Source organism: Macrobrachium rosenbergii, chromosome 37, assembly GCF_040412425.1.
Source record: "Macrobrachium rosenbergii isolate ZJJX-2024 chromosome 37, ASM4041242v1, whole genome shotgun sequence".
NCBI lineage: Eukaryota > Metazoa > Arthropoda > Malacostraca > Decapoda > Palaemonidae > Macrobrachium > Macrobrachium rosenbergii.
This window is the reverse complement of record NC_089777.1, coordinates 38,776,537-38,804,036: the sequence shown is the minus strand read 5'-3', so window position 1 is coordinate 38,804,036 and position 27,500 is coordinate 38,776,537. Positions and strand designations below refer to the sequence as shown.

The 27,500-nt window shown below is 35.2% G+C and overlaps 1 protein-coding gene across 4 annotated transcripts in view; it reads right to left on the bottom strand.

Annotated features, from left to right (window-relative positions):
* The window catches only part of LOC136825507 (protein masquerade-like), a 74,077-nt gene that overhangs the window by 37,553 nt on the left and 9,024 nt on the right, over positions 1 to 27,500 (bottom strand). For 3 of the 4 annotated variants that reach the window (XM_067082072.1, XM_067082073.1, XM_067082074.1), the window contains exon 2: positions 14,884 to 15,311. In XM_067082072.1, coding sequence (XP_066938173.1) covers positions 14,884 to 15,010 — 127 coding nt within the window. In that variant the 5' untranslated portion in view covers positions 15,011 to 15,311. Of the gene's footprint in view, positions 1 to 14,883; positions 15,312 to 27,500 lie in introns of those variants that run through there. The other variant, XM_067082075.1, reaches the window with a different exon arrangement.

The following is a 27,500-nucleotide window of genomic DNA, read 5'->3' as shown; positions in this document are numbered from 1 at the left end:
ATTTGGTAAAGGAAAAAGTGGCTGAATATATAAACGAAGTTTTATATTGGAGTAACGGTAGAAAACTGACAGACCTCGAATATGCAGATAATGGGGTTTTAATCAGCAAAGCACCAAAAGATTTATAAAGCTCCCTTAACAGAGTGCGTTACATATCTAGATATAGGACTCAAAATAAATCTAAATAGAAATGAGAACAAAATACGAACAAGTAACAACACTAGATGAACAGACTATTGATGACGTTGAGTTTTTCACATACTGAAGACCAGTTATATCAATACAAGTTCTCCTATGTTGATATAACTGGAATTTAATGAAAGACCAACAGCGAGGGGCTGAATAAAATCAGGAAACTTTGAAATTGCACACTATAGCAATACAGATCTTACTAGACATAAATCATATGTCAAGAAAACCACATTTGATAAATTTTGCCCATTTGAGAAGAAATATTCAAGAACACTGGGAGTCAGATGGCAGGACAGAGTAAAAAATGCCATATGGAAACTCATAAAGTTCCTCAGGTAGAAGAGAAATGACGAAAGGGAGATGGAGATGGGTTGGGCATGTTCTGCTAACCACCCCAAGGGGATTATTACGTAAGAGTCAGCTGGGCTCCAGAGCGCACCTGAAGAATCAGAAGACCCAGATCAACTTGGATGAGAACTAAGGTACGGGAAGTTGGAGATGTGTGGAGATTTTCGGAAGTAGAAGCAAAGGAAGTAAGGACAGGCCAGGCAAAATCCAGAAGATAATGATGATGATTATTAGTGGATTATTATCTCGCTTGCACTGCACAAGAGCTACAATGCTATAATTACATTTATTTACCAGGAATGCTTAATCTCACTTGAAATGCAAAACAAGCCCCAATAATACAATTGGCCATAATAACAGCATGCTGTACTACGTCAGACTTGATAACAAAAACCTTAATTATCGTAATAACAGTTATAATTTCAGGAATGAGAAATCTTTACGAAGGTATGCTTTCTGTGGTGAAACCTGGCAATTCCTTTAGACTTAGGAGTACTATATTCGTGAGAATAAAGCCGAATTTGGATATTACTGAAATCAACTGTTTCCAGGTATTCTGTCTCTCTCTAACTTTCCAGTATTAACGTCCTCTCTATCTCTTTTTATTCTGCACGATGAGATATGTTACATCATAACTTTCTTTCGGTGCTACAGAGGAAGTGAATGTTTCACTAATCGGAAAACCGAAGCGTATTTGACGCGATGTTTAGTCGATTACTGCTGCCCCCTCTCCCCTCCCCCCACTCTCTCTTTCTCTCTCTCTACATATATGTAATTTGTATATATGTGTGTGTGTTTGTGTGTGTGCATGTGTATATACTAGGCAACAAGTAAGGGGGCAAACTTGAAATCATATTGCATGAAGTAGACACCCGCCTCTCTCTCTCTCTCTCTCTCTCTCTCTCTCTCTCTCTCTCTCTCTCTCTCTCTCTCTCTCTATATATATATATATATATATATATATATATATGTGTGTGTGTGTGTGTGTGTGTGTGTGTGTGTGTGTGTGTGTGTGTGTGTATACTATGCAATAAGTAAGGGGGCAAACTTGAAAACATATTGCATGAAGTAGACACCGCTCTCTCTCTCTCTCTCTCTCTCTCTCTCTCTCTCTCTCTCTCTATATATATATATATATATATATATATATATACATATATATATATATATATATATATATATATATATATATATATATATATATATATATATATATATATATATATGTGTGTGTGTGTGTGTGTGTGTGTGTATACTAGGCAATAGGTAAGGGGCAAACTTGAAAACATATTGCACGAGGTAGCCCCCCCCTCTCTCTCTCTCTCTCTCTCTCTCTCTCTCTCTCTCTCTCTCTCTCTCTCTCACCGAAATTCGGTTCCATAACACGCCCCCGGCCCGTTACGTTAACATATGGTTAACCGTGAAATGAGGCTCATGCGCGAGATCTGTGAGTTTATTTCAGCCGAGCGTAATAAGCCATAGGTTGACTTCCGCTTTAGCGTCGTCTCTTGATGATTACATGTAAGTTTAAAGGTGCGATGTGAATATAAATCTAAAAGACTGTAGACCGAGTGGGTACCTTCAGAGATCACTAGGCAGTCATATAAAACTAATCACATGCGTTTTACCATGTATACTACTTCTGATAATTAATCTATAATAATAAAATCAGAGTGGATCTTGTTTGTCCTCCCCCTGGTGACAGTATGGGAGACATGACACAGCCACCCACCCCCTGAAAACCGGTTTATCCGCCCTGGATGGGGGTAGGTAGGTAGGGGAAAGGGAGGGTATGGAAGACACCCACGCTCCTCCTGCAAACCTGTTTGTCCTTGTCCACTCCGGGTGGGGGCGGGGTAGGTATGGGATCGTTAGGGTAAGGGAGACAGCAGCGCCGGGTTCCAGCGCGTGTAGCGCGAGTCAACAAGCTCGTACTGACAATAATAATAATGCCAGCGATAGTAAACGCATTCACACGCTGGCCGTCTGATCACACAAGATAAGGTTGGTTGTGGCCAGTGTTTGGACTAGTGACCATCGAGAAACTCCCTACGCCGTCGGAACGTAAATCTATTTACAGTAACATCCACAGGGCAAGGAGAGGGGTTCGTAGACTCACCCAAAAGTAATTTTTGAAACTTTGACAAGTAGACCCTTCTAGAGACAAAGCTTTCAAAGGGGAAAGGTGTGTAGTCTGAAAATTGGAGAAGGAATATTTTCTAACTTTCCCTACCTTAATAAAATATTAAATTTGGGATATTTACAAACATTTCTTACTAAATATAATAATAATTCACAACTCACAATATCACAGGCATTACAGTATAAATAAAACCCATGATTTTGTTGTTCTGATATAAAAATATAAAAATAAATATTTGTGATGGTAAAAATAACAGCAATAATACAATGAAAAATCATTTATTATTCTGATGATGATTATTTCTGCTGATCACACACAAAAGTTCATGGACTGGTTCTCATTACAATGAAGTCGTATAGATCAAACTGTCATTATTATCCGATTAAACACTGATATTTGTTCTTCATGCTTATTCTACGTGTTTGTTCATTTCCTAAAAGCAGGACCGGTTTACTTGCACTTCGTTTCAACCTATTCTTTATTACCGTTTGTTACTTCTGTCTCTGCAAATCACATTCTTTGTTCTTCGGAGAAGCCTTCCCATCTTGGTTTCTCTCCACTCTTCTTACTTTTTTCCCGGTAGGGGGGGGGAGTGCCGTCAGTGCATCTCATGCGGTGCACTGTAGGCATCACTTAAGGTTTTTGCAGCGTGCCGTCAGTCTCTAGCTGCAACCCCTTTTGTTCCTTTTACTGTACCTCCTTTCATATTCTCTTTCTTCCACCGTACTTTCCACCCTCTCCTATCAATTGATTCATAGTGCAACTGCGAGATTTTCCTCCTGTTGCACCTTTCAAACCTTTTACTGTCAACTTCCATTTCAGCGCTGAATGACCTCATAGGTCCCAGTGCTTAGCCTTTGGCCTAAATTCTATATTCAATTACATTCAATTCTTATTTTTTTGCATGTTTTTTTTTTTATTAATCTTTTTTGTCTGAGGAATCAGACCTTGAAGAATAATGGCCTTCGAAGACTTGTTCCACATGAATTTTTTTATTTTACATTTTAAATAATAGATCGTAAGTTGAACTTATGCATTTTTTCTGTGGGTGACACAGATAGTTTACGGGTGATGAACTCTGTGTCTAAGACTTTCTGTTGTCCTGCCTGCGGCCAGCGTCTCTCACCGCTGGCCCCTGAGCATACAGCTTCGAGACTGCAAGTAACGTCTCTAGGATGGGGATTTTCAGTCTCGACCCCCTATTATTCTGCTGCCAATTGAAACGGTAGGCAGGCACTTGCTGTCTCTGTCAATTTCTATTATGGCTAGTTTGCATTATCTTCTGTAATTTCTTTCAAGTCAACATCTTATTCTTTGGACGTTTGAATTTCAAGTCATCGGGATTGTAGGCTTGTTCTATATGAACAGGGTTTATCTTCTGTATAATAATAATAATAATAATAATAATAATAATAATAATAATAATAATAATAATAATATGGATATGATAATAATAATTTATTGTTCTCATTATTATTCTGTATTAATTCCCGTTATCATTCTCCCTAGCAGAGCAGTCAGCAGAGTTACATCATCGCTTTGATGAGCTGGAACAACTGACGCATACCATAAAAGGTAGATTTCTTGTAAAAACGGTTCAGTGGAAATGTGGAAATGACAGGAGATTATCCTCCTTTCACTTCATGACTCATTAGAAACTATGTGCAGTGTATAATTTCACAATCATAGAAATATCAAAAGAAATAGACACACAATTTTGGTCTCTCGAGTCCCACTGTAAATCACTAAGTTCGCATCTATATATATATATATATATATATATATATATATATATATATATATATATATATATATATATATATATATATATATATATATATATATATATATATATATATATATATATATATATATATATATATATATATATATATATAATATATATATATATATATATATATATATATATATATATATATATATATACTTCTCCCTTTAGGAAGGTAGTCCTATGAGTTATGCTTCTGATTTAAGCTAGTACCCTGGGTCCTCATAGTTTGAATGCTTTAGTCAACCTTGCCCTTATGTGAATGTTAATTGTTTCGATTATTAATAAATAATTGTATTCACGTTGCACTACTCATCAACTGACGGTTACTACTTAATTTATCTCATAATTTTATTATAATTTCTTCTCCCTGCTCGATATAATTGATCTTGAACATTATAGAAATATGTATGTATATATATGTACTTATGTATGTATGTATATATACATAATATATATATATATATTATATATATATATATATATGAATAATATATATATACATATATATATATATTTATATATATATATATATATACAGATACTATATATCTCACACAACCAAAATCATCCGATTCTGATCCCCTGGACGCAAAGTACCTAAACATTCCACGATTCTCACCACCACCATGGGTACCATCTGAGAGGCGACTCCAAGGACGCAAAGGTTGTCAGAGGAACGTATGGCTACTTCATTAATAATGCACAGCAAAAACACAAGTCCTCTATTCAACCCGTTGCCCGGTCAACGACCACGATGTGCGACAGATATGGATTTGGTTGTTTTCTGAATTCTGGTATTTGTCGAAAAAGCTTGTGTGTGTGTGTGTATATATATATATATATATATATATATATATATATATATATATATATATATATATATATATATATATATATATATATATATATATATATTGTCATTTATACACTCCGTGACTTTCCTCCGTTCACAAATATTGAGCCACAAATATCGTTTAATAACCAGTTCACTATACCTTGGGAATAACTTACACCCAAGGGGAATTATAACAGACTAGTGCTTCCAAGATATAATGAACTGGATATTATACGATATTTGTGACTCAATATTTATGGATATATAGTGTGTGTGTGTCTTTCAACAGACCTCAGGACTGTGGTGCAGGAAGCAATAAATCACAACGAGGCCCAAATACAAACAGCAAGATACCAGAATCCAGGGTACATCTCTTAATAGCTTTATCACCAAAATTTCACTCCATGACCCAAATGAACTACTTAAATCAGAAAATATAACGTTAGACGTCAAACAACTTTTTCTTTTAAGTCAGAAGTAGTTCACTACAATTCAAGCCAACAGTAAGGCTCATTTTTATCCAAGTACGGAGATCTCTCAAAAAACACTTTTCTATAAATAAATACATGGATAAGTAATAGAGCTGAGGATCTAACAATGTGTTAACCTTCCGGTTCCCAGCAACATCTTATGAGATGACGTTGCAAGCCGTATGGCCTTCTCCTACTTCGATCAACAGAGAACGAGGTATTTTACAGGAGACAGGCCCAAATCAATACGAGCATTGGAATCAATCCTGAGTCTCTCCCTCTTGAGCCAAGACATATATAAATTATATAATATATATATATATATATATATATATATATATATATATATATACGTATATATATATGTATGCTTATGTCACTAAATAGCGCATGACAATATATTTAGCCAAGGCCACAGGAAAAATAAAGGAGTACCAAAGCGCTTTCGTGTTCTTTCGACACATTTTCGAGGTACATGTGCTGAAAGAATACGAAAGCCTCTTGGTACTCCTTTTATTTTTCCTGTGGTTTTAACTAAATATATATATATATATATATATATATATATATATATATATATATATATATATATATATATATATATATATATATATATATATATATATACACACATATGTATACACAGAAAATATATATGATCATATTCGTGTCAGTTCATGAACGTAAAACATATGTGCGTGTGTTTGTTTGTATGTATTTGTATGTCAGAAAACTTGGAGCAACCGGACCAACCGGTCTAGCAAGGTTAATGATATTGCTTGGTACTGGGTCAGTAAACAAACTGATCCAGCGCATCTGGTATTTACATGAGTATCAAACGGCCACTCCTAGATTCCAGTTGGTTGTTGAATTCGACTCAAACCTATTGTATAATATACGGTCAATAAGAAGTTATATTTGTTCATTTATTTATAAGACTATTCTTTAGAAAAATGTTTTAAATAATCGTAAATCATACACTCCATCGATGTATTTAGTTATTAAATCTAATGGTGAACCCCTGGTCTGAGTTAAGATACCTTCATTTTGCTACAGATCACAAGTTCCATTTTTTTTTTTTTATAACAGATCATCCAGTTTGAGCTCTATTTTGTGCAGCATGTACCACAAACCTCGATTGCGTTTTTTATTTTTTATTATTAAAAGATGTCAGGCTTGTGCGTGTTTTACTCAAAGATGTTTTTACGTTATTTTTGTATTTACCATAATCTATACTGTACTTACTGCGCATTTACCAAAGAACTGCTAATTCGGTTTCTTATGGTATTCAGCTCAAATTAAAGTTGAATTATTCTTTATTTATCAGGGAATTAGGTTGCAGGCTGTGTTCTCTTTAAATTAACCAGATATTGGTAGTTCTGGCGAAGGAGCAGAAGGGACGGAATTTTGGCGGTAGTCCAAGGACCTTGTTGAGACTACCACGTACCAATACCGCTACATAGAGGTTATCGTCCTAGAAGTCTCTCTTTCTCTCTCTCACTCACACACACACACACATACACAAACAGACGATCCATTTAATTGTTCTCGTTTCTATTATCTTTCTCACATAATTCTTCCCCTCGAGACAACCCAAGCCCTTGCGGACAACACTGTACTCCATAAGATGAACATTTCAAACGTGACTCCATTGCTTCAACCCGGCAAGTGGTTAGATAATGGTTACACATCTGTACTAGGTAGATGAATTACGTATAAGTTTGCATACTTGCTTTAATCCGCATTTCCTTATTTAATGAATTTAAAAGTATGTGCAGTGCGTGAATGTCTGCTTTTATGTATATAAATTCACTTAAACCTCCATAAATATAAACCCCTATGTGTGCGTACGCACCCAAGTTAAAGAAGTTAGAGATCTAAGAGACTTGAATACCTTTCGGATAGCGATCCTATCTCGCAAATGGTCGATATACAACTTATCAAACGAGCTGCTCTGAATTTTGGAATAGAACCCATGCACAGCACGGGAACCTAATGTCGTTAGTCGTTACCAGTGACCTTCATCCTTGGAACTACCGGAATGGCCAGCTCAATGCCAAACCCGTTATCATCATGGAAGGGCTTGGATGCCACACGTGATCCGTTTCGTATCATTAACCAGCGAATCACAGATGAATTCCTGCTGCTATTTCAGCAAGTAGTTTGGTGGTAGATTCTATTCTTTTATGACACTAAGTGAAGAATGACAAGAGATTTTTTCACCTGTGTACATTCCACTCTGAGGAAGGGGGTTTTGTAAGGCGATTTGAACACACACACATAAACATATGTGTGTGTTTGTGTATATATGTATATATATATATATATATATATATATATATATATATATATATATATATATATATATATATATATATATAAAACCCAACTAAACACTTTTCTCCTTGGAGGGGACAGTTCCAGATGGTATTGCCCTTCCTATTCTTAAGAGGTTCCTTACGGACGCTGTTGCTACCACCATAACCCATTTCCACTCAGGCTGCAATCCACAACCGTCGATTAACCACTAAGCACATAAGTTAGTGTTCAGGTCAATAAAAGCGGTAAAACTTATTCAGGAAATTAGCCAAAGTCGTTTCCTCCGAAGATGAAATTGGGTGTGTTTGTTCGACGAAGACGCTCTACCAGTTTCGGTTCTTTCAATAGAAAGGTGGTGGGCGAAGACTTCAAACATTATATCAGATAACAAAAATAGAGGATGGGTGACCTGAAGGTGACTAGTTTGGGAAGTTACTTATAAAAAATGGAGGGGTGCGACATTTGATTTATATATTGCTTCCACACCCATGCCAAGCACTTAGCTAGTGTAAAGTTAAGGGATTTATATCCACTGTATATGCAATTAGCTATGTACAATTTTTCTTCGACGTGCAAGTGGACACCCACATAACATGCACAAACTGACCCCCTTTTTTCCATTTAATAAAATCTAAATACATATCTGAGAAGAAAATCAATCAATTAAAAAAAATAACTGAATATAAATACCAAGCAAAAATCACAAGAAATTTAAAAATCAGCAAATCAATAAACAAATAAAAAACAAAGCGAGAAAAATCCATATGATGAGATGAAGACTCAGCCATTTTCATGTGAATTCTTTGAATCAAACAAAATGAATATGACTGCGAACGCGGGGACCCGAAATCGCAAAGTAGGTTAAGGGCATCAACTGCATCACCGGCCATTGACCTTAACTCGTTCAATAAGACACCTTTTCTCCGTGTCTCTCAGTATCACACTTTTCTTGGGTGTGATTTGTTGCTATACTATGATTATCGTTGTTAGATATTGCTTTTGTTATTAACGTTATCATTATCATTATTATTGATGTTGTTCTTGTATTGCCTTAATATGATGATGATAAGCTCCTATCTTTTTGTTTCTCTTCATAGCTTCAATATAAAATCCCTGGTTTTCTTAATTACTGGTGCTTTTACTTTTACAGCAATTATTACTACTATTTTTGCCAACTGTTACAGCTGTAATTACCTAGAATTTCTACTTTCTAGGCATAATACAAAATGAGTTATATATATATATATACATATATATATATATATATATATATATATATATATATATATATATATATATATATATATATATACATACATATATATATATATATATATATATACAGTTTGTCATACATACATTATTTATACACATACACATACAAACACACATTACATATATATATATATATATATATATATATATATATATATATATATATATATATATATATATATATATATATATATTTATCTATACATAATATTATTTTCTTGTACATATATATATATATATATATATATATATATATATATATATATATATATATATATATATATATATATATATATATATATATATATATATATATATATATATATATATATATATATATATATATATATATATATACATATACATATACAGAGAGTGGTCGAGTAAAAACAATACTATAGTCACTGCCTCATTTTCGTACTTTAATTGCTGAATCACTGATGAATTCTTATGTAGACAGCTTCCACAGTATTATCTGTTTCATACGACTACAAAGAAGCTCTTAAACAGTGTCCGTAAACCCCTACACAAGCCACTCACTTCATTCTTGCCAACAATCTCTCGCTATAATGGATGTTGAGGCTCTTTCTTTGAATCCCTCTCCCACTCTATTTGTCCGGCTACGTCTAGGTCTTTCTCCCCTCCTCCCTCAATAGTACTTCTGATCTATACACTCTCTTCACCTGCTTATCGTTCTCCATTCTTTCCATACAACCAAGCCATCTCAAAACATTCAGAGCCATCTTTTCATATACAACAACTTTTCTACCACTTCTGTGAATCCCTAGATATCTCACCTATCAATTATTCTTACACCATATGAATGTAAGAATAATTGATAGGTGAGATATCTGGAGATTCTTACACCATATTTTCCCAGCCCGAGAAGAACCCTAAAAGAGTTCAGAGGTCTGGTTAAACAAATCATTTATAACTAACTCTTACACCATATATACTATACAAATAATTAATCTAAGCAGCTTCAACCTCCCTCCTCTCATTTGCATTTAATATTCACACCTCACTTCCATACAGGAGAGCAGGCTAAACAATCCCTTCATACATCCCCACCTAGGCTTCCACAGACAATCCAATCTCTTCTCAATCTTTTGCACAAACCACACTGCCTTTCTTGCTTTAAGTATTTGTGATTCACTTTTCTTTCATCTTATTATCATCCATTCCATTTATTCCCAATTACTTATTAGTGTCCAGCACCCACATTAACACACACTGATCCCTCTTCTTGGTTTCCATTTACATTCTTAGTCTTAATCCCTCAGATTTTATCTCTGGTAGTTACTGTCACACGCATATATGCAACTACCCCTTATGAAGGTGGTCTTACAAAACATTTAATTTAGTTTCTCGGCTAATAATATGGGATGAAGTTATTGGTGTAATCCGGTCTCCACCCTGATACCCCATTAACCGCTTAGGTCAAAGGAAGATCATATGTGTATGTATGTATGTGTGTATACATATATACTATATATGTGTGTGTGTGTGTGTGTATTTCTCTGCTCATTTAGCAATGCAGAGCCTAACAAATTCTCTCTCTCTCTCTCTCTCTCTCCTTATTCTTTCCAGTGTCTTAGGGTGTATGAAATGAAAGAGAAAAGCACAGAATCGTACGAAGGCTAATGTTTATCATGATGATATTAGGTGTTGCGCGTTCTGGTCATTGACGAGACAGCTAAGCTTTCTAAATACTTTCCGGTGTATTCACTCCGTAATGACAAAAATTCGCTCGTAATTTCTATGACGGATTGAAAGCTATTTTTTTCTAAAACCGAAAGAAACCCGGTACGTCTTTTCTAAAATTGAAAGGAAGAAGATTTTTTTTTTTAAATAGAGAAAATCTTCAAAAATGAAAAGAATAAAAATTGAAGTACACTTCTTTCAAATCAAAAGGACTTCGTAAATTCACCTCAACAAGCACCTTTTCTCTCTTTTCTCTTCCGTTCAACAGAACTTGTGTAACTCAGCTGATATCTGAACCTCTAAATTTATCTTGGCAGGTTTTTTCCATAAAGTTTAGCGGAGGTTGGTGTAATTCATCCAGATTTTTCTCTAAAACTGAATGAGGCATAGTATAAGTAATAATATTTCATTAGATTTGTCTTAATTTTTTGCAGAACTTTGAGAATTCATCTGCAGTTCTATATAAAGTCGAATAGAACTTGTTAATCTCAGAAGGATTTTTTCCAAGTTTTGCTGCATGTAACGAAATTTATTATCTAAAATGTTCCTGTAAATTACAGTGATTTGATATGATATGATATATATATATATATATATATATATATATATATATATATATATATATATATATATAGTATATATCATATCACTGTAATTTGTAGGGACATTTTAGATAATAATCGTTACATGCAGCAAAAACTTGAAAAAACCTTCTGAGATTAATAAGTTCCATTCGACTTTATATACTGTATATATATATATATATATATATATATATATATATATATATATATATATATATATATATATATACATATATATATATATATATATATATATATATATATATATATATGTGTGTGTGTGTGTGTGTGTGTGTGAACTATACAACACCTTTCAATACAGCAATATCTTTTACGAATCGAGAGTAAACTAAAGCAGGTAATGATCGCAATTTGTTCCGTTCTGCGCATGACTAAGCTCGACTGTTTATGGATCGAGATTCTTCCCACCACTTATAGACCCTCTCCCTCTCTGTTAGTTTCCCACCGCACTGTAATTATTCTATGATCAATTTACAGTTTCATTCTGCGTTTCCGTCTTGAAAGAGAATGAAAGCTGATTATTGGAGTCGGATGCTCGGCCAAGTTTCATGTATTTTGTGTCTTGATGCTGAATTATTATTATTATTATTATTATTATTATTATTATTATTATTATTATTATTATTATTATTATTATGAATTGGTTTAATGAGACAATTCAGTAAACTCAAATTCTCACAGAGCTCACCTGAATGATTTGCTCTTAAAAAAGAGACGTGAAAATTATTTTAGGGCAAAGTTAGATAAGTTGGACAGCTTATAGGTAGGAAGAGACAAGAAAATACAGAAAGTACTGCATCCGAAATTCGAAGACACGCATATTGGAACCTTAATATTGTCTACAACGGGAAGCACAAGGCGCACTGTAAGTGGAACTCTTCTCTTGGGTTATTTAATTTAAGAAAGCGTGTCATGCAAAGGGCCAGTGGTATGGACAATTTAACGTCTTTTTTTTTTTATTCCTGAACTGATGGAAACCAGGTAAACAAAAGAGTGAGATTAACCCTGAAACAAGAGTTTATTAAAGAAACGATTTTTACCTTCCCAAATTCAGACTGACATGTCTCAAGAGGCTGAAATTTGTCTGACTTCATCTTATATATAAGAAAAATCTATTCAGAAAACCAGCATTTATTCACACAAAATCATAAGTTAAAATTAGTCAGACCCAACTAGCTGGTGTTGGGCGCAAGCCTTTGACGCGCAAGCAAGACCACGGGACAATCCAGCAGGTTTTGTGTGTGTATGCATAATACATACATACATACATACATACATACATACATACATATATATATATATATATATATATATATATATATATATATATATATATATATATATATATATATATATATATAAAATGGGAAAAAGCACGTTAAAACGAAGAATAAAATATGGATAATATACGTTAAAATACATAAAGAAGAAATATATGTATATATATATATATATATATATATATATATATATATATATATATATATATATATATATATATAGAGAGAGAGAGAGAGAGAGAGAGAGAGAGAGAGAGAGAGAGCCGGTTCCAAAGGAACAACCTCGTACTGCAAAGTCACCATAAGCGCAATTTTTACTTCTAAGTTTCACAAAGCGCCCTGACTCTCAGTCTCTCACCGTGTTGACTCCCGCCAGGCCAACTCCTCTCACACTGACCACGAAAACCAGTAATTCTGGTTTTGTATGGTTCGATGACAGTTTCTTTCCCTCTACTGCCAAGCTATGGGACTCCTTTTGCTTCTGTTTCCTCTGACTCTCATTACTTTCCTTCCTTCAAAGAAGCAGGTCTGTGGTTTCAGAAAACGTCCTGCTCTTCTTGCTTTCTTGTTTCTTTGAGTCTGGGCTAGATAGTGGGATCGGGCTGCATGGCTCACTGGCCGGAGCATTAAAATGAATATATGAACACTGAGATAAATCAACTCATCAACACCCCGCGGAATACAGTTTTCCTAAAATTATCCCGTCAGAAATCACCAACAGGTCTAACAATAATGTACGAAAGTGGCTTGTGTCTCAGCTTACACTGAAACCTTTCACTGACTTTTTGTTTTGATGAGATTACAATTAGTATATAAAACAAAAATAAACAAACTGATTTATCCTTCAAATCCCATCAATCAATAACAAGACCTGCCAATGCAATGCTTCAGGTGAATTCCTTTTAACAGTTTGTTGTCATTTAAAAAAACCTTCCGCAAACGAACGAAAACTAACCTACGAAACAAATAACTGATATATATTTAAATGATTTACAGACATGTAACAAGAGTGCTACTGACCTCTGACAGTCAAGTACGACAAACACCAGGCAAAACTTAATCAACAGCACTGTAGAGATACTACCATTTTGTGTCATGGAGACAATTATATTATTCTGTGGTGGAAATCATTAATACTGTGTTGATAATGACAGGAAGTTCAAGGGAAGCCTTTATCTACGGATTTTCGGAATTTCCAATGGTATAGATTTGGAAGTAACGCCTTATCCTATGGACAAATCACAAATACAAACAAATACAAATACAATTATCATCTAATAGTTTTTAAGTCCTCCGGATTACGCGAATGAATGAAACCAAAACTATACAAAATTTCCTTTACCCAAACAACCATTCTATCTATCTACTTACATTTTCAAAAACCACATAACCGTATCAATTCCCACACAATTTTAAACTGTTCTTCCTTACTCTCTCTCTCTCTCTCTCTCTCTCTCTCTCTCTCTCTCTCTCTCTCTCTCTCTCTCTCACACACACATTTATTCTAATTATTCCATAACCCAACAGAATCCCTCCCATTTCAATCAATTATATCCTCGTTTCTTTGTTAAGCTTTTAAACATACCAAGTCACCAGAGGGATGTGAAACTAGTAAAAAAAAGAAACCTAAGCAAGATTTCAAATATTGCTCTCCATATTTACTGCAATAAAAAAATCAACTACCTTCCCTATATCTTTCATACGTCATCTTATTTCAATGAATCTCTATTCTCAGTAAACCCAAACAATCCTACCCACTCTTGTCAATAACACTGCCATTTCACCTTGGAGCTTCTAAATCCAGTCTATTCTCCTACTGTTTACCCCTTCAGGCTGCCAATTCGACTGAGTAACCAGGAGGACTTGAAACCAGTCTCAAAGACCCTAAACCAGACATCAGATATTCTCCTCCATACTCACTGTTAACGACCGAGGCAGGGATGCCCGGTGGCTTTGGAGTCGTTCGTTGTGAGCCGACCAGAGCACTCGTCAGGGTAAAAACCAGCCCGATGATCAACGCGTTCCTCCTGGTTGCTGATCCTCTCATCTTCGTTGAGGTCGTCCACTGCCACTGTAGCTAATAGAGCAACACCTGTTGTGTTTCACACCTGTTGTCCTTACTAAGCACAATCACAAGTTTGTTTCATTCACCCCGTTTTCTTAAGTGCTTCCAGAAGTCTTTTAATAGGGTCCCTCTTTTTTTCTCTCTCTCTCTCTCTCCTGTTTTGAGCCAGGGGATGAGAATAACCGCTGGTTTTCAGCCTTCAGCCATGTCCCTGGATTAAGTGTAACTTCAGAGGTAGATGCTTGTTTGTAGGTTCCTGTCTTTTCCTGGAAAATGCCGCAGCCTGGAAGAAAAATTTTACATTACTGGACTGTTATTATTCATAATTTGTCTACATTAATAAGGGACAAGCCATAAAAAGGGTAATTAGTTTATTAAAAAAAACTACCACTTAACAATAGAATACCAACAAGTAATGAAAAACACACATATGAGCTCCATTTATTTACACGACTGTAACGTTAAAAAATGTATTGAGCTACAGTAAAATGTCAGAAATTTCGAACATCAAACAAAACCACCAAAAGTGAAGCTACAAACTCAAAACATAAACAGAGAAAGCCAAAAGAGCTGAGGAAGGCATCAGCACAAAGTGAGAGAATGTTCTCAGCTCCAGGAAAATTCCCATCTAAATCTCGCACATTAGGCAAACCCACTAAAGCTGAAACAACAGATGTGAAAATGAACAACAGAAAATCTTAAGAGACGAGGCAACTGCCACGAGATTTAATGTACGGAAATGACTCTTCACAATTTTGCTTAATAGATTTCTTTGCATGCTGGAACTGAAGCGGAACGGTCTTTATGAAGTTTGCATTTTCCTTTCAGTTACTCCCAATTCTCAACCCAGCTGGTCTCGAATAACCCACTTTCTCGTGTGCATTTACCAGTTATTCATTTATACAGAATAATGCAAGAGTATCTCAATGAAACATTTCTTATAGAAAAGTCCCAGTTTTTTGTAAGAGTAAGTAATCTAGTGCAGTCACAAATAAAAAAAGAAAAAGAACGATGAGGTAAAAAGGGATGATTTTTTTTTATGTCCGTTTGAGGTAGGTTCCATTCACAAAGTCTAGTAGAGAAATAAATAAACAGGAATCAGAGTAACGATTTTTATTCATCATAGGCGTGAAGATTCTCAGTGTTTGCTGACGTCGTTCATGCAGTTGATTAATCTTTGAATATTCATTCCCTTGTCACGGTTTTCAATGGATTCACATATAATGATAATATTTTATGGATAGTGTGCTTTTAGACTTGTTCCATATAAATGTATGTTCCATTAACAAAAAAAAAACAAGTAAAAAAATACACCGAAGTTTCTTCGGCGCAATCGAGTTTTCTGTGCACCGTATAATGCTGTATGAGCCGCGGCCCATGCAACTTTCAGCTACGGCCCGGTGGTGGGATGTTCTATTGCGTTGCCAGACGCACAATCATATCTAGCTTTAACCTTAAATAAAATAAAAACTACTGAGGCTAGAGGGCTGCAATTTGGTATGTTTGATGATTGGAGGGTGGATGGTCAACATGCCAATTTGCAGCCCTCTAGCCTCGGTAGTTTTTAAGATCTGAGGGCGGACAGAAAAAGCGCGGACGGACAGACAATTAGCCATCTCAAAAGGTTTTTTTTACAGAAACCTAAAATGATGATGAATATCAACGCCAGCCTGGAAATTCTCAGAAAGAAAACGAGCGAGACGCCTCCGCGACGAAGGAACGAGGAACGAAACGAAGACCGACCGACGGCGGCCGTTCCGCCTTTTGCTTCGCTCGATCACTCGCTCTACTTGCGAGTCGGAGTTTGTAATTAATAGCCCGAATGGATTCATGTGTTCGCACATGGCATAACGGTTACCCAGTGATGCGGTGTTGCTATGCAAAATGAGTTCGGTCGCTCTCCGGTTTGCTATGCAGAATGTGTCGGTAACATTTTGGTTTGCGATGCAAAACATGCTGGCTAAAACTTCTGGCTGCTGTGCAAAATGAGCCCGGTAGCTCATTGGTCAGCTATGCAAAATAAGCAGGTCACTCTGGTTTACTACGTAAAATGAACAGCTCATTTGTTTTTGTTTGCAAAATGTATCGGTAGCAATTTGGTTGCCATACTGAACTTTTAACATTTCAGATTGAAATGCAAAACGTACCTGTAGCTAAGATTTGTAAAAAAAATATGCCAGTTGCTAAATGCTGCTCTTAAACTAAGCAGAATTCCTTGGAAGCTGGGGCAAATTTTCAGGTCAACTCTGGAATCCCGTGAAAAGACGTGCCTGTGGTTTGATGAACTTTTACGGGTTTGGAATTTCTTTATGCTTTATTCTTTTCCTTCGAACCTTCGACCTACACTTCTGCATCTCTTACTGACTGCACCAGACGGTTACAAGGGGTTTGTAACCCTTGCTGTCCATTCTTCCTTCTCCGGTTTCAAGTTTTTTCCTCACAGATAAGCCGCTAAAATTAAATGTTTATTTTCTGCCTCTTTCACATGCATAAGTGAGTTATGGGCTGCTCCAAAGGAGCCTAGGAAGTTTGCCATACACATGAAACAATCACATCTGTATCAAGCGTCAAAAGAATGAATTAATAATATGCTTTGGCTGTTCATCTCCCTGAAATTTACAGTCTATCTAATTAAACGTATTTTGGTTCGATTTGTTTGCTTGTTTGTTTACACGATTACGAAAAGTTTATTTTCTCTTTATATTTATTCATTTACTATTTTAATCTGTATTGCACTCCGCATCTTTTCGCTATTTTCCTTCTTCATCATACGGTCATTCTATTCTATGAAAGCTTGCCTATCGAGTTGCCTTCTAGGTTCTTCAAGACATTTGTGAGCACATTTGAAAAACCAGTAATCGATTATGATAATCGTAATCGTTAGCAATATCTAGATTTTCACCATCATCTTCATCTTTGCTATTAATGTGACTGTTACTATTAATACAAGGTTAACCATTTCACCATTATCTTTGATATTAAATTACTATTACTACTAATACTAGATTCAAAAGTTCACAGTACCGCTGGTCATCAAAGCATCGAAGTTAAGTAATGTTGGACCTGGTAAATGTTTGTTTGGGTGGCCACTAAGAAATGTCAGACACTGGCGGCACATGAGTTCTGGAACTTTGAGGGGCATGATGTGGAGCTAGCAACCTCAGCCCTAAAAATAATTGGTGAAAAGCGGAAGAGCAGCATCTTCTGAAATAATCCCTCAAAGAGGAAAGACAGCAGCTACGTAACATGTTCGTATATATGTTCGTATATATATGTATATATATATATATATATATATATATATATATATATATATATATATATATTACGTCACTGCTCTCCAGGTCCAACATTGCTTAACTTCGATGCTTTGACGACCAGCGCTACAGTGAACTCCTTAATCTAGTATTAGCAGTAATAGTAATTTAATATCAAAGATAATGGTGAATTGGTTAACCTTTGTATATATATATATATATATATATATATATATATATATATATATATATAATTATATATAGTGTGTCTATGTGTGTTTGTACGCACACGCGAGTAAACGTTTCTTCAAGTTTCTCTTTCCCGAGATCTTCTCTCACTCTCACTAATGCATTTTCATTTTCTGTGGTAAAATCTCGTCTGTTCCAGTGGAAAGAACATTAAATTATTATCTTGTGTGAAGTGACATATGGCCGTGGGAGAAGATTCTCTTGGCTTCATATCTTATTCTTTAATTATGTATGTGGATGCATCTTAGAGAGGAAAAGAGTCAAATGATATACAAACGATAGATAGACATATACAGGGTACACCATATATTATCTTCTGATGCTGCATTCTGTCCTCTCGATATGTTTGCATCATAATGTAGAAGTGTCCTTACAAATTCTTCTCTCCATAATATATAAAGAATAAGTCAGTGCCTTAACACAGACGGATCTATACCAAGTTGATCAGTACGAACTTCGCACTATGTAATAAATGCTGATAAAGGCATACTGGAAATCATTCCTTTAATTCAAATGAAAATTGAACGGGAGCATATCTTTTTTTTTTCTAGGCCCGAAGAAATGGTAGAAAAGAAAGAAGGGCGGGGCTAAGCACGAAAGAAGCAGTACATCTTCTCTTAAATAATAGGTCTGAGTCAGGAAAACAGAAGCAGGAAGAGAATGCCACAGCCTGGCATCAGACAGAAACAGCCACCGAATATCCAAGGATTTATCGGTATCCCGGAACAAACAGCATCGGTTGAGGTGACCAAGCATTATAATTTTATCGATTATTTACAAAGTTTATGACAGTATAAAACTTACCGCTGTATGTACAGTTATTTGACAAAATTCTTAACAGTGAAGGGAAGGTAATCTCACTTAAATTTGAAGTCAAAAAAAGGGGACTTTCTTGAATCTGAAGTCAGAGGGGAGGTGAATTCTTTAACACCTGAATCAGAAGAAAAGTGATTTACTGACTCTGAACTCACAGAAAACTGACTTCATTGCCCCCAAAGACACGGAAAGCTGGCTTCACTGAATCTCAAGTTACACCAAAGGAGGCTTAGCCGACTCCGAAGTCAGAGATGGTCTTCACTGACGCCGAAGTCATGGGAGAGGCAGCTTCATTGACTTCGAAGTTCCGATGTACCGTTCTCATAAACCGCTAAGTCACAGTAGGTACACGTGCCTCCATGAATAAACACGTATCGCTATCATTCTGACCGTGTGTGTGTGTGTGTGTGTGTGTGTGTACAGGAATGTTGCACTTACTTTTAATAAGTATTAATCATGTGTACGTTATGTGCGAGAGTATGTGGTTTATAGAATTTTGGTTGGCTTTAACTATAAAAATGCTAATAACGAAAGTGCGTGGGTGAGTCCTCATGCCGCTGATGAGATTTATGACTAAATAAGTGAAGCAGCTCATGCGGTAAAAGTTTTCTGCGCTTCGGGTTCATCCTTGACTTGGCGGTTAAAACACGAATGTGGCAGGAGTATTATCTTCCTTTTCTCTAAAGCTGTCTCCTAAGGCAACAACTTCAATAATAACAAGTTTGCATGATGCACGTTATGTTGTAGAAGCTTTCCGCACAGGGGTTCATCCGCCATCGATTTTGACAGTAATTATTAAGAGCACTTAAACGCCCAGTCCTGAACTCCAGCGTTGCGAGCGAATAAAGACGTTGCCATATGACTTCATCAGGCAAATAAAACGAAGACATTGCTGACAGACGAGGTCCTCTCATCTTTTCATGGCGTCCTTTTAGTTTAATTTTCTGCCTAACATCAACGGGAAACATTTACTGTTTGATTTATTATACAAAAGCTGAGAAAAACTGAAGAGTGAAGGTAAAAAAAATTAATGAAATCGTCAATCCTGTTGATTTAAAAATATTTATTTGTTACTTTCATTTATCTAACGCTAAATTTCCCTTGTTTGTTTTACATATGGACATTTTATCCTGCGGGCAGCTGTTTGGCTAGCTAATGGCCTTTTAGATTTGTTTTACTTGAATAATAATAATAATAATAATAATAATAATAATAATAATAATAATAATAATAATAATAATAATGGGAAATCTTAGAGATAACTTTCGAAGACTGACATAAACTACCACCGATCCATTTAATTTATTTAAAAAAGTCATGTAAACACCTTAATAATTTGTCAAATTTTATCCATAAACTTTTCAAACAGTTTATTCAGATGTGAAATAATCATCGACTCAGTAATGAAAAAATTACGTACAAAAACATATGCACGTTTTACATGAGAAACTGCATATTTGCATACTAATCATTCCTGACCGAGGCTCCTAATCAAACTAGTTGAAATTTCAGATGTAATAGTGTACCTAAAATATATACACGAAAAACCAAAGATCGAAATTTGCCAATTTAAAAAAAAAAGTATCTTGATAGCTTCGTTGGTTTCGCCTGGACTTTACAATTTAGCTTGATGATATTTCACCGGCTAGGAATTGGATGTTTTGAGTCATCAACAGCCCATTGCTTGGTTCTCCCTGATCTTAGCTGGGGAAGAAGTGAGTTTGGAAGCTGATCATCTGTTTGAATCTTCAGTGCAAATGACCAGTGGCCTCTCCCTTGCCTCTGCCGCTCATGAGCGATATTCAAACCCTTAAACAAAGCAAATGTTCCCAATTTTCTGATAAATCTTGAATAGAAACCCCTTGAGCTCACAATATCAGGAAATTTTGAGAGATTAACAATCCAGAAAGGGTTACATCATTCTAAATAAGGCGAAATTTGACAAATGATTCCAAATAATGAAATAGAAATTGGTCCTCGAACACTCTTGAACAAACCCTCGTCAGCACACATATGTGATGTGTAATTTTACTGTCGAAGTATACCAAAGAGTCAAGAAAAGGGTCTGTCCTGCTAAAAAAAAAAAAAAAAAAAAAAAAAAAAAAAAAAAAAAAAAAATAGCCTGTTATTCAAAGTTATGACAGATTACTTTGACACTTATAATCTGGCGGTAAGATGATTATCCTAAAGTCGACTATAAACAGATATATAGCAATGAATGTTATAAAAACATTATAACATCGCGTAGCATAAAATATTAAAGCTAAATGTCGTATAAACTGCAAATGGATCAAGAAATGCTGTTGTAAATCTGATGAAAAAATCTTAAGTTCCTAATCAAGATCATAATAATAACATGATAGCAAGGAAGCCAAAGAAAAAACTGCATTCCGTGTAAGAGATCCTTGTAACTGAAAGTTCTGTGGCAACCGCAGCATATACATGATTACAAAGAGCACATTTTCCATGACAAAACTACGATGCATTCTATTATATACATATAAAAAGTGATCAAATTACATAGAGCTAAGTTACAAGGCTATGCTGTGTGTGTATATATACATTTATATATATACACACAGACACACACATAGGCTATATATACATATATATGTATATGTATATGTATATGGTTTATGTATTTCCTAATCTCCAAAATGCTTAAACCTATCCCGAGACGAGCCAGTTCAAATATCCAGATCACCAATTAAAACAGTGAAAGAAAAAAAAAAAGGTATTGGTGTCACCTGTAATGTTTACGGGTGAGGGGAGTAGAGTCGAATTTTGAACTCTGATGGTAATGGCGGACCAGCAAGGTGGCGTTGGACATCTGTAAGGCCAATTAAGAAAAAACTTACCATCCTCCTCTCTCACGGTGGGTCGCGCTTTTCCAGAAATTGTAAACATTCCGTGCTTAATAGCAAGGGCTCCTGGCTAATTAGCGGTCAGAAAGGTAGTATTTGAATTAATAGACCGTGAAATTTTACTATAAAGAGCCGTATTCTCCTGGTCTTCTTGCATACTAGCTGTTCTTGAAGCAAGACCCAGTGTTATTTTCGTGTTGGGATTTAAGCAATTTTTACTTCATCTACGAACCGGCGTCCAGTAACCAATTGGTTCTTAGCCACGTAAAATAAGTAATCCTTCGGGCTAGCCCTATGAGAGCTGTTAATCAGCTCAAAGAAGTTTTTAATTAATATCCAACTAAACGAGTCATTATCCGTTTGTGGATTTGCAGGGCAGACTGCAATTAATCCAACAAAACAAAGTCAGTGAGTGTGCTAGGATTTCAAACAGTTTTCACTTGATCTAACAACAATTACGCTTCGATTTTTAGATCTCAAAAGGCAATGGCCCTTAATCAAAGAAAACAAGTCAGTGACCGTTTTTGGATTGAAAAAGAAAAGTATTTTGGTTATGGTTTTAAACTAATCTCGAGAGACTGTCAAGAGCATACATAATAATTTCGATGACGGTTAAAAATAAATCATTATCCTTATCATCATCAAGGTCCTAATCACCGTTATTCTCTCGAATAATTTGTACTAGTTCCGAAATAATAATAATGAAGCCTTTAATGACATTACTCTTACTTTCCAATCAATTCTAGAAAAACCAGGACGAAAATGAAAGCTGCAGATGTAAAAACAAACTTTACAAATGTATTTCTCTCCTATGAAATACAGACAGATGTAAGGGAAAATATTCATATGATTTCTTCGGTTAAAACTATATTAAATATGAGATGTTGAACTTTTTATTTACCGACTCTTTTTAAACCATCCAGCTTATCTCAGTGACATGTAAAACTAAATAAATGCATAAAAACATTATTAAAATAATTAGCAAGGAAGCTTGTATAAAGATTATTTGGTAAGTAATCGTTAATGATATATATATATATATAATAAAAAAATATATATATATATATATATATATATATGTATAAATACATGACTCTCTCTCTCTCTCTCTCTCTCTCTCTCTCTCTCTCTCTATATATATATATATATATATATATATATATATATATATATATATATATATATATATATATATATATATATATATATATATATATATATATATACATACATATACATGAAAACTCTTACATTTGCAAGAAAGAAATTTTGCTGTCTTGTGACCTGAACACTTTCTCTTACGGAAATTTACGCGCTGAAATCTCTCACCATCAAGTACTTCTGGAAATTCGCACGTGCATAATTACGGATGCGGTGGAATTTAACAGCGCGAAGTAATTTTGCAGTTTCTCCTATGGATAATTACACTTTGGAATCTCTAACCATGAGGTAACTCCACAAATGCGTCGAAGGCTACATTACTCCAACCGATCTCGTAGAATTTTCTACTTTTACACATCAATCCTCCATCTTCGCCAATATACATAAATACTTCTCAGCTGTCCATAAAGACTTGTTGAATGCTGTCAGAATGAGCCGCCCTTCATTACATCACGGGCTCATAAGAAAAGAACAAATAAAGAACATTGTGTAGACTGCTATTAAAAGCGTACATTCACCTTTGAAGTTCAAAAACATCTAACCAACAAGGAAATACTTCCAATAATATTATTGTTAAAAACGTGTATCAACTCTAAAGTAGGCCAGGACTTTCTAGCAAGCTTCAACATGAACAGAATAACTTTATGTGAAAAAGGAAAAATAAAACTGAAAAATTAATTACCCGCAAATAAATGTAAACCATACCGTAAATATACGTATAAAAAACAGTTATAATAAATCATAACAAATACATCTCGAAGCAAAGCTTTTTTTACCAAATACATCTCGAAGCAAAGCTTTTTTAACAAACATCTCGCGGAAAAGCTTTTTTAAGGGTAAAATCCTAAGATACGTATATAGTCTTTTAAAACAGTAGTCCACAGTCACAGTCTTTAAAAAAATAAACACTTCAAAAACAAAGCCCTTCAATACATAAGACCTGAGAAGCATAACATTTTAAAATTAAATCCTGAGAAAGTACCGTTTAAATATTGAAAATAATCGAAAAACAATGCTTTTTAAAAAAGTACAGACCTGCGAGTGTCTTAAAATGTAAAGACCTCATGAACAGTCTTTTAAAAATATAGCCCTGAGAAACGTTTCCATAAAAATGGAGACCTACAGAAACAAAGCATTTTTAAAAGTATATAGCTGAAAAACAAAAATTCTTTAATATGCAAAGACCTTAAAAACAAAGCTTTTAAACAAAATAAAGACCTGGGAAACAAAATCTCAACAATAAAGACCCGAGTAACAGGTCCTTAACAAATAAAACCCTACAAAACAAAACTTTTTAAAAGGTAAAGATATAAGAAAATCCTTTTAAATGTACAGCCCTTACAAACAAGCCTTCTGAAAAATACAGATCTAAGAAACACACTCTAAAAACAGACTGAGAAAAAAAGCTCTTTTTAAAAATTCATCAAAGAAAAAAATTATTGCAGACATACAAAACCTTAAGAGGCTAAGCAAAGCTAGAGGGCGACGACGTAAATGACGTAAAAATCTAAACTCGAAGAAAAATGTTGACTAACTCTGAAGGAAAACTAAGAAAAGAACATAAGAAAAACAGAATATAAAAAGAGAATAAAGTAAAACAGAAAGAACACAGATCAGCAGATATCTGGGAGAAGTGTGCAAAAACAATACGCAGAACTCAAGTTCAAGTAAACATTTACGAAATATAAGGAAAGCTGACAAGAAATTTCAACGAAAAATAAGCAAACTTCCGAAAATAACAAAGCTATCAGCTCAAACCTAAATGGATAACAGTAAAATAATGAAAAATATAAGGGACTCTGGTGATAATAAAAAATCTTGATAAAAACCAAACAAGCCAAAGAAAAAAATATAACCACCGGCTGAAAAACTGAACCGTGAAAAAAAAAATCAGACGGAGGTACATTGTAAACCTCTCACAAAAACCAAAAGAAACTGTTCTCATAAATGCTTCTCGAATATAAAACCATGAAAAGACGCAAATGAAGCTGGACAAAGCCCCAAGTGAAAAAAAGAAAAGCAAAGTCTTGATGGAAAAGCCTTAGAAAACGACAGCAGAGCAGATGTCTTTCCCCAGTGGCAGAGATGACGGAAGTGCTGGTGGTGTAGATGATGCTGAAGAAAGCGACACCGCGCCTCCTCCAGCCAGGAAGTCGCGGTTGGCCCTTAATAAAAAAGCGAAATAACAAAACACTCCCCGAGGGTTTTTTTTCGGCGGAGTGCAATTGAGCCTACGGAAAAGGAGGGATTCATAATTAGGGGTCGTTCAACAAGAAGGGTACTCAAGGGTCAAGACCTGACCTAGTACCCAATACCAATGTCGAGGACTCTCACTTTAATTGTAGATCGATTAATAGAACAGAAACCAGACAACATTTAATGAGGAGTGGCGTACTCAGGAGCTCATCACTGGATGTATTATAAGCAAGGCGCTTACAGGAAAGGAATCACTGAATAAATCATTGCTTTATCATAGAGCATTAATATCATTCATGTTGGAAATCTGACTAGTAGTCTTCAGCAGAACAGAACATCCTTAAAAGAAAACAGAAAAGACCTAACAGGGAAGTAGAACTGGCTGTATACCATAACAATAATAAATACATTTAAATGAATAATTAATAACAAATAACAATGGCTGTATACCATAACAATAATAAATACAGTTAAATGAATAATTAATAACAAATAACAACAAAACAAAATGGACATAATGAACAACCAATCAATAAGCTAAGCACTAAGGCGTTCCCTCTGCCTGCGAATGGAAAGTATGAAAATCACGAGAAGGGTTCACGTTAGCTTGGCGGCAAAATTGTCGATAAATGGATAATAGGGCGGAATTGCAACCGAAGAATTGAGGCCGCAATGATCTTCAGCAGGTATGTAGGTTACAGCTCTGACTTCTGGGGATGAGGAAGAAATGGGGAAGGTGAAGAGTAGGATGGGGAGGAGAAGAAGAAGAAAAGGGAGTTTGTGGAGGAAAAGGGAGAAAAACACTAGTTTTACTCATGGCGCATTAATAGTAAAGAAAAAGGAAATGGAGGAGGAGGAGGGGGTTGGGGATGAAGGGAGGGGGTGGGAAGAATGAGTTATGGAGAAGCAAAAGAGAAATCCTGGCACTATTCCTCAGGTTGTAATAGAAAGGAAAAGGAAAAGGAGATAGATATAATATATACAGCGTTATTTCTGGGGTTTCAAAAGAAGAGGGTAAGGCGAAGGGAGAGGGAAGAGACAAGGAGGGGGAGGGAAAGGGGGAAGGGTCGGAAAAGAGAGAACATGGCAGCATTACCCCGGGGTTTTTTTAGGTGATGGGGAATTGCCATTCAGCACTACGGCAATACCAGCAGCAATGGCAATTTCAGAAATGGCTTGGCAACGCACTCCATAATCTTCTTCGGAAATCGCCAGGAGACAGAAGACCTCTGATGACACGACACGAAAAGCAGAAAGTGTGCCACTAGCGACTTCCCTCGGGTAAGAAATTTGAGACTGGGCTTCCGCAAAGCCCAAACTTTGAGAATAAAACAAGAAGCTAGCAAATGTCATATATTTATGAGTTTCTATTAGTATTATTATTATTATCATTTATAATCTGCACGTACACACATGGAAGCTTCAAAAGATTACGACACTCGAGAAATTTTGAAAAATAAATATTAAAACAGAAGGATAGAGAAGTGATGGGACATTCTCAAATCAGAGTTTGCAAAGGTTAATTATCAATAATAAAAGCTAACAAAAAAGAACCACTTATACATTTAACAGGTATAATAATGACAGTAAATCCCATTGATTCTTTGAAACCCTCTTACGGCAAATCGACCTTCATAACAACCATGCACATCATCCCTTAAGTGGACCTATTAAGATCGAGACAATCATGGTCACTGCCGCCGCAATTTTGAAATCTCCAAATGGCGGTGTCCCATGAACAAATTTTCTAGCATTGTTCAACATCTTGCTGCCAAGGTTGATCAATATAACCACCAATGGTGACAAATCTGATGTCGTGCATATTCGTGCTTGATTGACCTAGCCTCAATAAACACAGTGGACTTTGATATTGCACCACAATTGAAAATGAAACTCGCTGCTCTTTGGCATGACAAAAAATGCTATCAA